At 39.8% G+C, this 17,896-nt stretch overlaps 1 protein-coding gene across 2 annotated transcripts in view; it reads right to left on the bottom strand.

Annotated features, from left to right (window-relative positions):
* The window catches only part of RARB (retinoic acid receptor beta), a 195,895-nt gene that overhangs the window by 52,359 nt on the left and 125,640 nt on the right, over positions 1-17,896 (bottom strand). For both annotated transcript variants that reach the window (XM_008504353.2, XM_008504354.2), the window contains exon 2: positions 15,000-15,148. In XM_008504353.2, coding sequence (XP_008502575.1) covers positions 15,000-15,148 — 149 coding nt within the window. The remainder of the gene's footprint in view (positions 1-14,999; positions 15,149-17,896) is intronic.

Raw genomic sequence — 17,896 nt, 5'->3', positions numbered from 1 at the left:
ACCTTTTTTATAAAACAATTCTGTTTGCAGTTCACAGCCTCTTTTCAATCTATTTTTTTTTTTTTTAGCCATTTCAGTTACCCTCTATCCTTGCTAAGACTGTAAAACATAAGTAGGCAAGGTAAGGACCCCATTCCTGATCTCTCTTGAGCATCAACGGAGACATTTTAGGTCTCTCTCAGTAATGAAATCTGCATAAAACTACTTTGCACTGTGTCCATGGAATTGCCCAGGTACATTTGTGAACTGAATGTGTTTTGAAGTATTTTATTACAGGTGACAGCAGCCAAGGAACAACAACAAAAAACCCTTCCTCACAAACCCTGGTAGTCAGGTTGGGGCAGAGACATAATTTTCAATTGTGAACTGGGAATATTTACTCTGAAAGGCCTTGATAACATGCAATCTCACAACTGGAGTTGTATAGAACAGCTTATAAATGACCCAGCATATGCTGCTAAGGGATTCTGTAGAGTACAAAAGACATCGTAAAATGGCTGCAGCCAGAACACAAGACCCCACAAGTAACGAAAGCTGCCAAAGCAGCTATCTAAAAGGAAACTAAAATGAGCATATTCCCAGTTGCACAGCACTTTTCCGGGATGTCTACACTGTCTATCACGCTTTGGAAGTCACAGATTGCAGAATAAACAAATTAATTGTCTGACATTGTGGCTGGAAACCACTGCCGGCACAAAATGGAAGCAGCTACAACAATAAGTGGAGGGAGGCTTGCTGCCAGGAAGCGAGGAAATTGCACTGATGATATATGTCAGGGCAGGACAGGCAGATCTTTACAAAAACAAATGAATAAATGTTGTTAAATGTCAATAGCTTGTAGTGAGCACCTAGAGATGCCAGGCGTCTGGCAGCAGAGGGTCTGGGCACCAGCTCGCCCTGGGATGTGCTCTGGGTATGTCCATTGTTGCTGTTATTTCCAGCAGAAACTCTCTGCTTGCCATCCATATTTTCTCTCCTCTAGTCATTTATGCTGCAAATGAAGAGTAGCTATAACCTTCCATGGCTAAAGAAAACCAAATTTGCTATTGAAACCAGGGTGGTGGGGTTTCTTTCTTTTCTTTTTTATTTTTTTTTTAATTAAAAAAAAAAAAATCAATGTAATCCAAAACACTTCCTAAAAATAGTCAGGTTTTATCTCATGTCTCTCATCCAGGAAAACCAACCCGTGGACCTACAAGCAACCCACACTATGAGGAAAAAAAGGCCAATTCTCTTTTCATTATTTTTACATGAATGGGAAAGCTTGAGGGCTTCAGGGTTTTCTCATTTCTTAAAAAACCCACAAAAATCCAGATGACAAGGACAGGCAGATGAGGAATGTGCCACCCCTTTCCAAGGTACCCAAATGGAGACACTTAGTGACAACTGCAAGAAATTCTCCAGCAGGCCACACTTGATAAATCCTAGCAGTTTCAAAGGTGAAAAAACTCTTGTGGGCCTCAGAGAGCAAGAAAAAAACAAAAAAAAATTTGATGACATAGATTGAAGGAAATCATACATGGAGCCACTAATGCCAATTAGCTGTTAGCTACTGGTGGGGCTGGAAAGAAACCCCATTTTTCATGATGCCCCACACCAACATTTTGTGATTCCACAAACCTTGGCCTGACATGAGAAACATGTGCGAAATGTCGGAACATTGTTTTTTCTTCTTTTTTTTCTGGGGAGTTTGAAACACTTCCTCTGGCCAGCTGGCAGAGAGGCAGCTACCAATGAAACAAGGGAGATGTGTTCATTCGGCTGTGAATCTGCTGCAACCAGATTTCTCCAGTGAGGGTACCACGGCATCCCTAAGACTATGCACAGATTTCTCCACAATTTTGATTTTCACTGAACTCCTGACCTTTTTAGCAAACATGTCAAAGTCTCTAGACAGAACAGTCATCACCTTAAAACAATATGTGAGGGAAAAGAACGGATGAGATTTTCTGCTTATCCACTTCAGTAATTTAAACAGAGAGGAAGGCGCTGGGTATGCACTTCCATCTGCTTTCTTCAAATTAAAAAAAAAAAAAAAAAAAAAAGGAGATGAAATGTATACAATTAAAAAGTTACAGTTAACTTCCTCTCAGTAATGTCTGTAGGATGATTTTTGGCCTGCTAGGAAACTCCAGATGGGAAGAGTAATGAATATAATTTAATACGAATAACAGGAGATCAAAGAAAGGCTTTTCTGAGTTGTGCACTGAGTTATTTCACACAGTTTAATAGAGAACTCAGGAATGAGTTATTGCATTTTGCCTTTTTCTTATATTTTTGTTTATGCAAATCAATTCCCTTTAACCTAATTTGTGGAGGACCAGACCTATAACCCAATAAAACCATAAAATGTCACTAGGATGGCTGTAGAACTGGCTAGCAGTTCTCCAAAAGGCTGTGTTGTTAACTGCTCATCATTTTTTTTCCTCTCTTCCCCTCCAGTGCCTCAGGATTTATACCACCAATTAAGACAATAATGAGTGCCCCAGGTTGACCTCCCAGGAGCAAGAATTAATTAAGTGCAGTATTTCTTCCTAAAGAATGACACTTTTCCAAACCATTTATGTAGCTGCTCTCTTGCATGGAAACTCAGTATCAGGAAAGACTTTCCAAATTGTTAACCCCCACATGTATGGCTGATTTTGGTTTACAGCTTTAATTCAGGCCTCTGGTTTCATGCATTAGGTTTTTGGATGGTGGGAGCAGGGGAACCATCCTCCAAGGACAAAGTCACCATTTTACTTAGACATACACAGGATTTTTTTGCATAGAGCTACAAAGGGAAGACGCTAAGCAACAGCTACTCTAACAAAGTAGTGGACCTCCTGGTAAAAACAAACAAAAAATCCCCATCAAGCTATAACCATGTCCTGACATGCAGAATCCTGCAGCAGGCAAGACAGGGAAAAGACTCATGTTAAGCTGTGCAATTACTATGCTGCAATTACTTGTAGGAGTTTCTCAAATTAGTCTCTCCATTTAGCTGATGGCAGAGGTGGGGACATGTGAAAAGGAGACGGCAAGCTCAAACACATACCTACATGGGAGAAAGAAGGTCTGTGCGTGCTCCAAGGAAATTCCCTGCATGGGCAGGCATTGCATCCTCCTCCTCCTTCCCTCCCCAGCCTTCATCATAAAGGCTTCTGGAGTTCCTGCACATGTTTGGCACCATACTTCATCAGATGAGACACAGGGACTTTCATAATTGTCAGCTGATACAAAACTGCATTTCTGCACTGTCTGAAATTCCGAGAGACACTAGCTTCCAACACACTATCAGCAGCCAAATATTTACAGCCCAGCTACAGTAATAATGCAAACTATGCCACAAATATTTATATATGCCTGCAAGCCTACTGAAACACAATTCCCCTTGCTCTAGCAAAGAGATATGCACAAAGAGTTTGTGTGCACAGCCAGCTCCTCCCTGCTCCTTCCCTAACCCACGGAGCCAATGCAGCACCCCAGCCTGAGTTCAGGTGGGTGCCTGTGGGTACTGGCTCAGCACCCACTTGCCACCACGGTTGCCAAAGAGCTTGCTCTGCCTGTGCCACAGCACAGCTCTTGCTTGTTTTCAAGGCACAGCACATTTCTGTTCTCGTTTTGTGACCTGGAAGGAGTTTAAAAATGTGCTCTATCCACAGCAGAGAAGTCTATAAGGAGGGATGAAGTGACGTACAAAAACAATGCAGAAAAAAAAATTCTCAGAAGAAATAACATGGACATAAACATGCTAAAATAAACCAGATGTTTTGAATATTACACTTCCTGCTACTTTTTTTTTAGGCATCTGAATGGCTCATCAAAGCACATTCATTATCTGCTCACAATTGGTTTTTTAACTCCTAGTTTTGACAACTGATCTCTAAACAAATATCTTAAATCAAGTCTTGTGAAATCTGGCGAGTACTTGTACTTACCCCTTTATGCTATACTTTTATTCCCTCTCATTGAGCAACTAAGAGCATCTGCTAATACAGAACTACCCACCCCAATCTTGCAAAATGTAGAGTTTAGTAAAACTCGGATGCCTGGAGACTAGAAAACAGAGTTGAAGTAAACACCCAGAAATATGTAAGTCTGGCTCTACAGTACTGGCAGTAGTCAAGGAAAATTACCTTTCCACACTGCAGCTGAAACTCATTACTGAAGGCGACAGCAGAAGGATGAGTTGGAGCTGGACAAGCTTGGCAGCCCCCCCATTTTCAAGACCGAGATGGTGACTGTACCCCTCTGCCCAGATTCTGTACACAAAGCACATGTGGTCAAAACATTGTCACCAACATGGAAAACCAGGCTGAGGAAGGTGGATGAAATGCAGTTTGTGCCAGTGCAAGGGATTAGCAAGAGCTCACACAGAGCCAGAGGAATCAACTGGGTAGTTACAACAAAGACTCTACAGGCAATACTAATCGAAGATATTGGATCTCATTGCATACACCACACAAATTATGAGATGCTGAAGAAGCATCGTAGCTTACAGGACAAATACAGTGCTGCCTCCACCTTGTCCAGTGTTGGGCACCATGGCTCACTCAGCCAAGCCATAGGGAAGCAAGGGAGAGTCTGGGACTGGGCAACTTTCATACCAAGAAAACATGACATTTCAGACTAGTGAATAAACTGAGGATGATTAATCTAACACAGGAAAATCTCAGCAAGATGTCTTCCTGTTTTCTCCCTCCCCTGCCAGACTTTAATCAATGGACAGATTGAAGCAAAGAGCTCACATAATCACAAGATGACCATTCGTTCAGTTTATGAAAGTCACACGAACCTGGCATAAGATAAGAAGTGTTTTGAGTTAGCTCATTCATTTGGCTCCTGAGTGATGTGCTTGCATCTTTCCTGTTCACCTAACATGCCTTTTCTTCTCTCCTTTCAAAATATTACAGAGTTTTCCTTTTTCTTTCTGTACATGCAGCAGTTCCTGTCCATCACTATGGATAAATGTGGACTGGTTAAGATCACATTTTCCATGTATTTATCTTGGAGGTGTGCATGGCTCCAAAGCAAGTCAAGCACCCCAGAGGCAAGAAAGACCCTTCCCTGTTGGGAAGATTCATCTGGAGAGCAGCCAGCTGGGACACTCGTGGGAGGAGTGAACAGTAGCCCATTGCAGTGGCTGCACCAGGGCTATAAATCTCTGCTTCCCCTGGTAAGTGCCTGGGAGAGGGAACCGGCTGCAGCTGACAGTAATGGGTCCCATTAAATTGTAACTTTTAAAGAAACTCTCAAATGAGAACAAACTTGCTCCCTAAGCATTGGATCAGTCTCCTGGCTCCCAGGCGACAATGGACCCCGCTCAGGTGCCATGGCTGGGGCTGATGCCTCTCCCCTCCCATGCTGGAAGGGTCCCCAGCAGTCACTGAGGTTTGCTAGGCTGGAGTCAAATCTCTGACTGCCTTTACAGCCAACTAAATCTCTATTTTTTGACACTACTTTTGACTGCCTTCTCACCTTGTAATTTATGTGTCCGTTATTCTAGACAGGGGATCCAGAAACAATATACCCTTTTCCCCTTAAATGTAGGTATTACGATACAGCTTTTATTGCACAGTAACTTTTCCCACTAAAATATATTAAATGAGAAATTTTAAGCGTGGCCATGTGAAATCATAAGGGACTTAATACACAATAATGCCTTTCTACTTCTCCGCTGTCTCCTGAATTAAGCTATGGAAATTGTGAGGACTCCTGCATATTATCAAAGGGGAGAACAATTTATGAGTAGGGACCCTAAATATTTGGCAGACCTGCTCTAGCAGCATACCAATTAAACAGTTACTATACCAATATATCAAAACTACCAATTACAGAATTGGATGCATGCCTTCTTTAACACTTCAAGAAGTTTTATATGCGGGGTGCTGAGCTACACAGGAATCACACCTAGAGGTGTCTGCTGTATATGGAAAGTTTCTCTGAAATAATCAGAATAAAATAAAATAGGAAGAACGACGTAATACATCCTTCCTTTAAATAGAACTCAAGAAACAATGTATTCATACTAAAGACTACAGTAAAATTCAGATACAAAGAGGGAAAGGCAGACACATGGGAAAATCCTTAACATTGGCAGTTTCTAATTTTTGGAACGGCTACTCAAAAACAGAAGTTTTTTTTTAGTAACTTATTTGTTTTGCTCTAGAGGGGGAAGAAAAAGAAGAGTGTACACAATAAACAATCCAAAGAAAGAATGCATAAAGCTGACTACTGGAAATACTAGATCTTGGAAATTTACATCCAATTGTCTTTCCTGTTATAGCACAAGACTGAAATGCCATGAAGTGCAGCTCCGCAAAGCTGAAGTTCTGGGATCCATGCTACAAATTCAATTGCACTCCACTTCCAGAAGAAGTTAAAGAAAATACCCCCGGAGGAAATTTCCTCAAAGGAACATTTAATTTGGGATTAGAAAGAACTTCTGTTTCCATTAGCAGGTCAGTCAGTAAGCAGAGAGCAATGGAATGTCACTGAGGCCAACCAGAGTACTTCTGCAAATTGGGAATTTGACCACTTACGGACTGGGTAGTAGATTCCAATAACCAGATAATGTGTATCTTTCAAAATAAATTCACAACAAATAGCAAACAAAGAGCATCTGAATTTCTACTTAACAGGTAAATAGACAGAACTAGATAATGGATAATTCAATTTTGTACACTTATGTAACTAATTAACTTTGGATTTACTTCTCCAGGATGTGCCAATAACAAAATCTTTAAATTCTTTTTAAGAAAAATACAAACTACAATTTAAACAGAAACAAGTAGAACAGGGACTCTACCACATGTACATATAATTTAATTAATTCTCTTAACTAAAGAAACTCTTTAGTGTGAGGGTGGTGAGACACTGGAATGGGTTGCCAAAGGAACTTAGGGATGCCCCATCCCTGGAAGTGTTGAAGGCCAGGTTGGATGGGGCTTTGAGCAAGCTGGAGATACCCCTGCCCATGCAGGGGGCTTGGAACTAGATGGTCTTTAAGGTCCCTTCCAACCCAAACCATTCTGTGATTCTATGATTCTGTTAAAGCTGTTGCAAATGGCATGTACTTTACTGATCTAGTGTGAACCTCAGCTCTCAGCCATCTGCTAATAAGCTGCAACAGCTATGGGCAGGTGAAAGTTGAAATGTGATAAACACATCAAAAAGAACCCCTCAGTACCTACCTTGGGTGAGAGAAACCGTTACTGAACTACAATAAAAAGTACAGACACACGTAAATTTGAAATTTCTTCTTTTTATGGTGTGTATTCTCAGGTATAAAAAGGAATAGACCCTGCCAGAAGAGCAAGACTTAAGATTTCTAGTTTAATAATAATAATGAAAAAATTTGTAGCTGATTATTGGCCAAAGACCCTGAAAAGATACGCCAGGTCAGAAGGCACAAAGGTTACATCTATATTAAGAAATACTCTTGGGAACAGCCATGGGTACTACGGCTGGCTGACACATGATGGGAAAGTTCACATCTACATTAGTTAACTCCTTTGGTGTCTGAAATGGGCCAGCTGACAATCTGACATGGGAGAGAGGACCACATGCAGAAGGAGTATTAATTGGTGAAGCCAGAAACTTTCCAGGCACACAGCATGGCAAAGAAGTGTCCCAAAATGTGGCCGGCCACTGATGCACCATAGTTTAATATTCTGATGCTGCAGTTCTTTATTGACAATGACTTCACCGATGGTATTGGGAATTTTGCAGGAAAAGGGAGTGCAAGATTTAATACAAAAAATTATGTGTCACCATGTGACAGCTTATGCAAAATGAGAGTATTTTCCAGTTCCTGTTTCCACAGGTTGTGCTCTCAAATAACTGGAACACTGTGGTTAGCATGGTTAGAAAGCAATTGGGGATAATCTCTGCACTTTTATAGCACTGGCATCACTGCCAGAAACAAATCAAAATAATTAGTAAAAACAACAGTTCTCACAGCTTAAGATGAACCTCTGGTGTATGACTGAGGGCAATGGGCAGGATGGGTGGAAGATCAGCTGTGGATGTATGTGCTATGTCCCCTACAGACACTGCTGCTCTTTGTCCATCTCTGTTCCAGAAGCCCAGTGCAGGGGAGCAGCTCAGGTATAATCCATAGCTTGGGCCCAATACACTGGCAATCAAATATGGCATTCAAACACACAACATAATTCGCATTTTTATTATCTGTCATGGTTGCCAATTGATTTTTTTGTCTTCATTTCATGTCAGTCACACAACCCAGAAAAGATATTTTAAAATGTATGGAAACAATTTTTTTGTCCTTGATCCCTTCTGTTTAATAATTTTTACTTGCTGCCAGTAGACTACCAATAAACATATGCACCTCTGTGCTGAAAAAATCTGAAATTAATTCAGTATTTGGTGAAAGATTTACCTCCCAAAAGAAGAGAGAAAAAAAATGAACAACTAACTGAGACACAAATACCATCTTTTCAAAGTACACCTTGCTTTCTTGTATTTGGTTATTTTAAAAGCTAGAATCAAATATGGCATTAAAACAATCAGGTCTCCTATGAGAGTATAAAATATATAAAAACTCCACGTCTTCCTTACCACATTTAAATAAGTTGCAACTCATTTACTGTCTTTCTGCATATGACACTGCTTCCTGTAAACAAATGGTTCTGAGTGCTGCTACACTGCAAAGTGCTTACAGTTGAAGATCAGATTATATTAATAGGATGCAGAAATGTATCTCAAAATACATTTTTCACCTTATAAAAAAATGACTGTTGGTTTAGCTGAAACTAGGAGCAATTTTCCATGATTTGAGGAATTCTTCATAGCTGTGCCTGAGTGACAGCGTGCATCTCCACTGCTGGCACTGTCACTTCCTAACACAGCTTAAATGGAGACGAATACAGCTTGATCATTCAGGCTGATCTGTATTTTCTTCTGAACTGATAGAAGCTCTTACAATTGCATTCCTGCAAACAATATTACTTCTTTCCCTGATGCAAATCACACTGTGCACATATTCTGAACTTTCCATTCCTTACTTTTCATTTCAGTTGCAGGTGATTAAAATATGCCAGGAAAACAAAGCCAAATAAATATTTGGAGTATTAGTTAGTTCGTTTTATGAAGTTTGCTTTTATTTTTCAGTGTTAGGTAACTAAGAAAATTCTATGTCTGCATCCTTAATTCCCAATAAAGGGGCATAAATATAGGCTTAAATATAATTACATTATAGCTAGAAGCTAACATGTGCAAGAGTGGTGTTATTAAGAGTAACTGCTGCTTAAGATCCCTCTACAGCCCCAGAGCTGCCTAGGAAAATGCAAATCTGTTCTCATGTGATGGAAGAGGCAGTACTAAAAGAAAAAGGCATCTGTCCCAAAGTATACTTCTATAAAGGGGACTCTGCTGTGGCACTCCCTTAAATATTTTATGCCACTCATTAACATTTCTTGCTGGTCACAAATTCACATCCCACAACAGGGGAACTCCAACCCTCTCAGCATCCAGAGGGACATAACCATGGGAGACATCGTGGAGAAAAATACCACAACTGTGCTTTGGGCACCTAATCCAATGGCTTGTGGGGACAGGCTGCTCTGGAGGGTGACCCAGAGTTTAGCTGTTCTGAATCAGCCATCAGAGGAGCTCATCTCTCTCCACTGACTGCAGAGAGAGCTCAATATTTAAAGTTAGACAACTAATTTTGGGTCTCAAGCTGAGTGGTAGGACTGCCCCCCACAGTATCTGTAAGCAAGTCATATAGAGCTACAAAAAAATGACTTTTTTTTCCCCCAAGCTAAACAACCATGTGGATCAGCAAATCTGGTCAAAGCAGAAAGTGCTGCATTATATCTCTTCTTTCTCTTTTCTTCTCCTATGTATACCTTATTATTTCTTCTTTGTTTTGTGGGAGTCAGGCCTACAGAATTATAGACCTAAAAGTCAAGGTTTATATCAATGCCTATTTTCCATACTGCTTAAAGCCTTTGCAATTAAAAAAAAAACACAACAAAAAAACATCCTGAGTCAGGGAGGTGCCAAATAAAGAGACATACTTTCATAGCTGTAAATGTTTAAAAAGATATTAAATGTGGCTACCCTTTAAATTCAATGATCCCACATTAGATGTGATTCTATGTGAAAACTCTGATGGAAGGAAAGCTATTCTCCTCTTATGATAAAAGTCAACCTGGGATCACTCACTAATGAAGTTGATTTATCTACAATTTTGTCCGTTCGCATCAGCAACAGGCAAAGAGGCACTTAGATCATTCAGACAAAACTACTGGATTACTGCATACTTACTCTCCTATATGCTGCACTCTTTTCTCTCCTGAAACTGCTCTGGGCATCTTTGTTGCCCACCAAATTCAAGCGAGGAATCTGGGCAGGACTGCCAGCAGAGGAATGCCATCTTTTAAACGCCCAGAACAAGGGACAAGGCTTTCAGAGACAGCTGAAGCTGCCAGAACACCAGCTTCTCCTCCTTGCCCACACAATGATGGCATTGTCTGGGGAATCCAGCCCACTATGCTCAGTCTCCCTTTCTGCCAACCCAGCTACAATGAGGAGCCAAGCCAGGACCAAAGAGCTGGGCTATCGGTGACAGTCAGCTCTATACCCACTTGCACCAGCTGGAGAAATCCAAGTCACTCATTTGGTACGGAATTTGTTTGCGTGCGATGTAGCAACACCCAGAAACTGGGGGAAAGGAAAAAAAAAATGTTAAAAAAAAAAAGATTTCAGAAGTCTTTAACTGAGGTCATGAAATATGTGAGTAGACGCCAAAACCCACCTCTGAAATGCCATACGGTTTACAAAATGGAAAAGTTGTAAATAGGCTGAATATTGTGAATTTTACACATAAAAAGATGGACTGGCTCTGGAATTTTTCTTACAAAATACAAGTGCTCTGTGACGATAGGTTTGGTTTTGAGATTCTAGTAGATACATGAAGGCTGTGATGGATGTAAGCCTTTTGCAGCGTAACACCCAGAAAAAACCACAAAGCTAAGATTTTTTTTTTTTAACCAGGTTAAAACAGCAAAAGAAATCTGACTACTGAATGTAACTGACGAAATTGAGAAAAAGTGGTATCAACCGTCTGGAAGATTCAAGATTTCAAAACTGGAAGGCAAGAAGTCAGGTAATCTAAGTCTACAATCACTAATGAATTTTTCAGCATGAACATACTACAATTAGAAAACAAATTGTTTAAAATTATTCAGATAACTCCTAGGCTTTCATTGTGGTTCACAACTGTGCATTATGAAATATTCCAGCCCCTAAAAGCCTTAGAACAAGTCAAAGAACAGAACAGTAGAGCATAGTAGTGAAGACTCTGGTAATGAATCAGGCTAAAGGATCACTTAAAAAGGGGCACTTAGAATACGGACAAGTCTTTGAAAAAGAAGCTTAGGAGGTTGTTTCAAGGTACCTGAAAGAATTAAGTCCAAGGATGACAGCAAATAGGAAAAAGAGAAGGAAAAATAGGAGAAAGGATCAATCTTATCACCAAGCAAGAAAAGAGACAGTTTGGGGGGGGGGGGAAATAAAATTTCTAGTGCAGTGGTTCCCAAATCAAGCATCATGAAGTCCTAATCATCATCTACAGCTCTCCAAAGGCTCATGGTTGGAAGGGTCCCCATTAAGAATACACTCTTTACAAGAAGAATATTGCCATGACCTCCCCCATTGGTCTACTATAAAATAGGTCAGTAGGTGTTGCTTTTGAGATAGAAAACCAAAGAACTGATCATCAGGGAATAGCACCAGGAAGTCAACAAAGAGCCACTGAAGGAAACACTGAATAGGCAGTAAGCAAAGTAGAAGGAGAATCTAAAGAGCTCTGAAAATCATGAAAAAGAAAACCTGTTGAACCAAATGCAGTCATCAACCCAAAATCTGGGGGACAGAAAGCTGTCCCTTTGCACTAGATGTGGATTGCCAATGACCACTGTGATGGCAGCTTCCCTGGACCTCAACACAGAGGGCAAAGGTGAGAGAAGCAGAGAGAGAACTAGAAGAAAGCCAAGGCAGAGTGAGCACAGAAAAACAAAAGGAACAGGCCCCTAACTAGATAAATATGATATGAGCAGAGTTTTCCATGTGTGTTTCTCTTGAGAAACAAGACTGCCAGGAGTTTGAAGGGAAAGGTAAATGAGTCAGAAAGGAAAAAGGAAAATACTTGAAAAAAGGAGCTCAAAGCAGAGGGAGGTGCAATGCAAGAAGAAAAAGGAGTGAATATAAGGTTTAATATAACATAACAGAGACTGCAAATCTGGTGGAAAAAAAGCAGCAGTGGAAATAGGAGTAAAGAAAGAGAAAAAGGCCATCAGGTCAGAGTAAAAGAGGAGAAAAAGAGAATGAATACTTGATGCAGCAGATGTTTTTGTCTAGCTTCTTACAGAACGAGCTTTGTGTAACCCAGCTGTCCGTAAATCAGGTTGCCTCTCTCTGTCCCAGCAATGTTTCAACATGTTGGTCAGCTTCAGTGGAGCTCCAGATCTCAAAGAAAATAAAGTTCTTTAGAAACTGCATGGAGATATGTGTTCAGATAAAGGAGAAATAAACTTGTGTTTCCATACTAGATGAGAGGCTATACCATGAACTTCTGTTATTGCTCCCTGATTCACCAGAGCACCAGCATTAAACTCTAGCTCCATCCCAAGCAGAAGCCCTCAGTGAAACACAGGTTCTCTAATAAACCTGGGCTACCTGACTGAAAGGCAGAGATCTACAGGAGACAGGGCTTTCCCAGCTGCAGTGCTCAGTGCTCAGTGTTTATTTAATCTTGCAAAGCAACTGGATAATTTTTTTGTATGAAGAAGGCTGGAGCAAAGAAAAGCATGAAGAACTGATAATGGGAACCAAGAGTGAGGGCAGTCTTGAGTAGAGGAAGGAAAAGGGCTCAAGAGAAAAGGGTAACATTCTTCAGAGAAAGAGTAGAAACGTGGAGGCAAAGAGAAAGAGAGGCAATGTGGAGGTTTCTGAGGCTCTCTCTGGTGTTGTGGTCGTGTACTGCTGTCGTTCAGCATACCACCACTTCTGTTGACCTGAAAACTCAGAAAACTTTCAACAGCAAATGCAGTACATGATTGTTCACCAAAAGGACTACTAGTTGACTTCGTAGTCTCATCATGCTCTTTGTCAGTTTCTGGCACTCACTAAGGAAGTTAATTCTTCCACTCAGTGGAAGAGATTAATAAAATCCTAGTCCAACCTTTTGAAGAGCTAGCATCAATTAATCCAAGTATTTTCAGTCTCAAGCAGCCAAGTTACTGCTTTGGAATGCTGTTATTTCTCAGAGAGTGACAAGTTCTGTACGTAACTCACCTCTTTTTTTCTTTTCAACAGCAGCTATTGCTAAGCACTGAATTACCCCATCTTGCAAATTGGCAAATAAGTGAATGTGAGGGTTATTTTTGTGTTGTAGAATAATGGACAACACATAACAAGATGGATTTCTTCATACATTTTGAAAAATACAGCCTTGCTTTACTTATTTATGAACATGCTTTACAGTATGCCAATAAAAGTTCTACAGTATATTTTTGCATATTTTTCAAAAATAATGAAGTCTTAGGGACATGTGACCCTTCTGCCAAAGTCTGCAATTATGTCTGTGCTTAAAGGGAACATGTGGGTGAGCAAATGACACCACCATTTGTGTGTTAACATCTGAGTATGATGAGATATCCTATTTAATGAAATCAGCTGCAGGTACGCTCTTACCATAGCTTTTCCTAGCAGGCACTTGTGACATCTAAACCAAAAGTAACATCCAAGGAAAACCTCAATACCAGAAAGAGATCCTAAAACCGAGGTGAACTTAAACAATGACTTTCAGTACTTCAGTATATATGGTTGCAAAATATGGGAGAAAGAAGAGTCCATTCCTACAGTTTCCTGCCTAATGACACTAACCCAGGATTACATTTTATGTTCCTACAGAAGACCAGTATCGTGGAAGAAGCCACGGGTTCAAAGAATAAAGTAAAAATGCCTAACTGCACAGTATCTGAAAAATAATATTTCATATAATATAGCAGTATACCTTTTATTAATTTCTTCTAGTAACTTTATTTACTTTATTTATATGGACACAGTGTCTGTCACATTTGCATCATGCATTAGGATCATCACTGTACTAAGCACAAGGCACCTATTTTAATTTGATGGATTAAAATGACAGGTTTTTCATTTAACCATTCAAAAATGAACATTGCATTAGGGTACCATATTGAATGAACTATAAGAGCATCTGTCCTATGAGTTTTTTGGGTTTTTTTTTTGCATTACCTTCTTCCTTGCATGCACACCATTCACTGCATGCACACCTCTTATTATTGCCATACACACATGGTTTTGCTGACACTGCTTTTCTGATGTGCAGCTCATCTTTAGACATCTTTTGCTTTAGAACAGCATATGCTATTACCACGTCCTAGGACAGTTAATTCATACTCTGAAAACCACAGCACTCGAAAGCAGCTCACAGATGTGCCAGTCCTGTAGTCTGACAGATTAAATTTTGCAAATACCAACCCGCTAAGTCTTGAATTCCCAATATGATTTGAGGTTAGTTACCAGACTATGCCAAAAATTTCTAGATTATCAGATCCTTTTCCAAATTCCATCATCTGAAAACACAGTGGTAAACGCACATAGAAAAACAGGCTGAGAGCAGACAACGACCATGTGAGTTCTCAGGGTATACGTGACATACAGATGTACAGTCTCAGAGTGTTTTCACTTCATTCTTCTTTTATCTCTGCATCTGATCACATTCTCACGTTAGTCAACACTAATTGAAGTCTGTGAAAGACACACTTCAGCAGAAGTTATGAAGGGAAACAATTCCAGGCAAAATGGTCATCACCTGGATTTAAGTATCAAACAGAATTAATTTACATGAGAAAGGTACAGGCTTCTCTGAAGACAATTAACTCACACCAAGCTGCACTGCTTTGCTCCTCACTAAAAGGAAACGTGGTCCTATGAAAAAAAAGGGAGATGATGGCACTCACCTTACATCCCTCACAAGCACTGACACCATAGTGATATCCAGATGACTTGTCTTGACAGACAAAACAGGGCTTGTAGACCCGAGGAGGTGGAAGTGGTGAAGGAGGGCTTGGAACAAGTTCCTCAGAACTGGTGCTCTGAGTTTCTACTGCTATAAAAGAAAAAAGAAATATAATTGATTGATTAATGCATGAATTTTAAATAACTGATTATTTACTGTTTTGTAACTATAAAGCTGGTTCATATCTATCTTTGTATAATAAACACTCATTTGTCTTACCTGACAAAATTTAAGGGGGGGACTAAAGTAAGGTCAGTAATGACAAGATTACATGCTATAGCCTCAAAAGTGTATCTTTTTAAGTACCTGACCATTTTTCACAATCCAGCTCCTCAACATCATGGATGCTTCAGTTCACTTTAGCTAAAGGGCTTGAATCTTTTACCAGGCTCCAAAAACAGACAGCTTTGGTTTTATAATCTGGTTTTAGCTTACTGATCCATGGATATCAGCCTTCAATTGGAAACTGCTTGTGGCACGTACCCTTGCAAATCAGTACCTAATTTTTGAAAAGCTCTTTTATCTCGCCTTTTTCTACAAAATGTAACACTTTCAGTGTGCAATCCTGCCACAGCACAATAGCTGCATGCATCAGGTCATGTGTAAAGAGACAAAATTACCTGAACAAGTCTTTTGTTTTTTTATATCTGTAAAACTTGCACAACCCAGCAACACTTCCTTACCTTGGTAAGGATTCATAACATCAAGAAACCTCTCTGAGAAAAAACTACTTACATATTATGACCCAACATCCCTTTATTGCCTTACTATTTCTAGATGGTCATCTGTTTTGAACCTGCTGAAAAGCCAGTTATCCCTTTCAGGGAAAGGACATGAAAGCTCTAAGATGTGAGGTAAGACACGTGAACTACATCTTTCCAAAACATCTGCATTAGTTTTCTGTGATACGCTGTCATCATTCCTCACATTTATTGTAGATGTGCAATGCATTTTCATGTTTCACCTAGCCGTTCTGCTGCTTCTCAGATAAATCCCTCCAACTTTTCAACAGATATACAGAAATGACAGGATCTGTGAACTCAGAGCTATCCAGAAATATTAAGCACTATCAGCAGAGCAAAATCTCAAGAGTACTAACAGCAGGCCCTAAAGAATATTATTCAATGGAAAATCTTTGACAAGATTTACTGTACATTATATTTTTCAGATTACAAAGATGATCCATTTGTATTAAACCCATGATTCATTGTCAACCTGTGTTCTGCAGAATTCACAGAGGGCATCAGAGAGCATGATGCAACTTCTGATTGCTTGTGAGAGAAGGCATCCTTTCTGCCATTTTTACTTGGGTTAAGATACTATTAGCTTCAAGGACAGATGTTTCTTGAGAAGAAGATAAATGCTAGAGTAAAGTGTTAAAGGCTCTGATTCTAAGCAAAGAAATATCTTTCCAATGGGAACAACTTATTTATGTATCTAACAGTAATGAGGCTGTGGAAAAACAGAAAAGTAAAATAACATGTGGCTCCATAAAATATGATGCTAAGACAATGTCCAGAGCTATACTTATTTTTTCCAGCATTAAATACTCAACCTTGGCAAACCAAAAACCTACACGTTCCTTCTGCACCAAGAAAACTTTAAAGAAAATTTTCTTAATGAAAACAGAGATGAGAATGATCGTTTCTTTTCAACAGTAATTTTTGGTATTTAAGAGAGACAGAGTGTAATCTGTTATTGATCTCTGCACAGTCATCCTGCTTGAATCGATAATCTATTAGTACTTCTAAATTAAAGTTAGATTCATCAAATGCCCTTGAGAGGCCCCAAACATTCTGTGCCTTATTTCATGCTCACACATGAATTATGGTGGCTTCCAATCAGTCTGTGGAATGATAAAATTTTAGCTTTAAAACTCTAACACCAGCAGACAATGTGTTTCATATTAGCTCATTCAACTCTCCAGGACCATCTCAAAGGCAGTTTTTAGGCTCCCCATGGGAAAACGAGGTTGTGTCATTCAATAAAACAACTGCAGTCCTGCAATCCTTCAGTGATTTTCAGTTTGGGGAAAGCAGTCTTTGAGGAATAATACCCATATACTTCTGCTCTTTTGATGATTTCATCCTAAACAAGGACTAGTATCCAACAGTAGTGTTCAAACCACAAACGGTATGTGCAACAAAGGTCTGTCAGACACTGGCCAAGCACTGGGGAACGTGTGATACCCAGAAGAGATTAAGCAACCATCTCAGTTCATAAATACTCAACATAGTTAGCAACTGAAGAGCTGAAAGTGCCACTAGAGAATTATTTTCTGGACTATTTGAAAAGGTATATGAGAAGGAAAGAGCCAATGTAAACCAGAAGACCCTCCTCTCTAAAACACCCATATATATATATACAGATATTTATATGACTCTAAAAGGGCCTAATCTATTCAATATAATACTTGCATCAGCTAAACAGCTGTCTAGAGAGTTTGGGGTTTCGTGTGTAAGAAAACCCAGTTTGGGAACATTCACTTTTGATCACAGACAAGATGTACAACATTTTGGAGAAGATCTGACCTTAGGTTACACATGCTGGACTCTTACTCCAGCTTCTAACTTACTATTCTTCCTTGGACTTAGCCTTTTTAACTCTATTTCAAAATGTATGTACTGCCAGCATAGAAGAGCAGAAATCTAGTGCAGATACCTGTGGCAATTCATGACCAGCAAGTACAAAGCATCATTTCTATATCATGTTGGTGGCTGGTGGATGCATAACAGTAGATGTTCTTCTGTGCATGTTGGCACATGGAAGGTGGAAAATAAAAAGGATGGGGGCAGAGAGTTTACATTTCCAGAAGAGGCACTTTTAAAGCGGTCTTAC

Source organism: Calypte anna, chromosome 2 (assembly GCF_003957555.1).
Source record: "Calypte anna isolate BGI_N300 chromosome 2, bCalAnn1_v1.p, whole genome shotgun sequence".
Classification (NCBI taxonomy): domain Eukaryota; kingdom Metazoa; phylum Chordata; class Aves; order Apodiformes; family Trochilidae; genus Calypte; species Calypte anna.
This window is presented reverse-complemented; position numbering and strand designations above follow the sequence as displayed.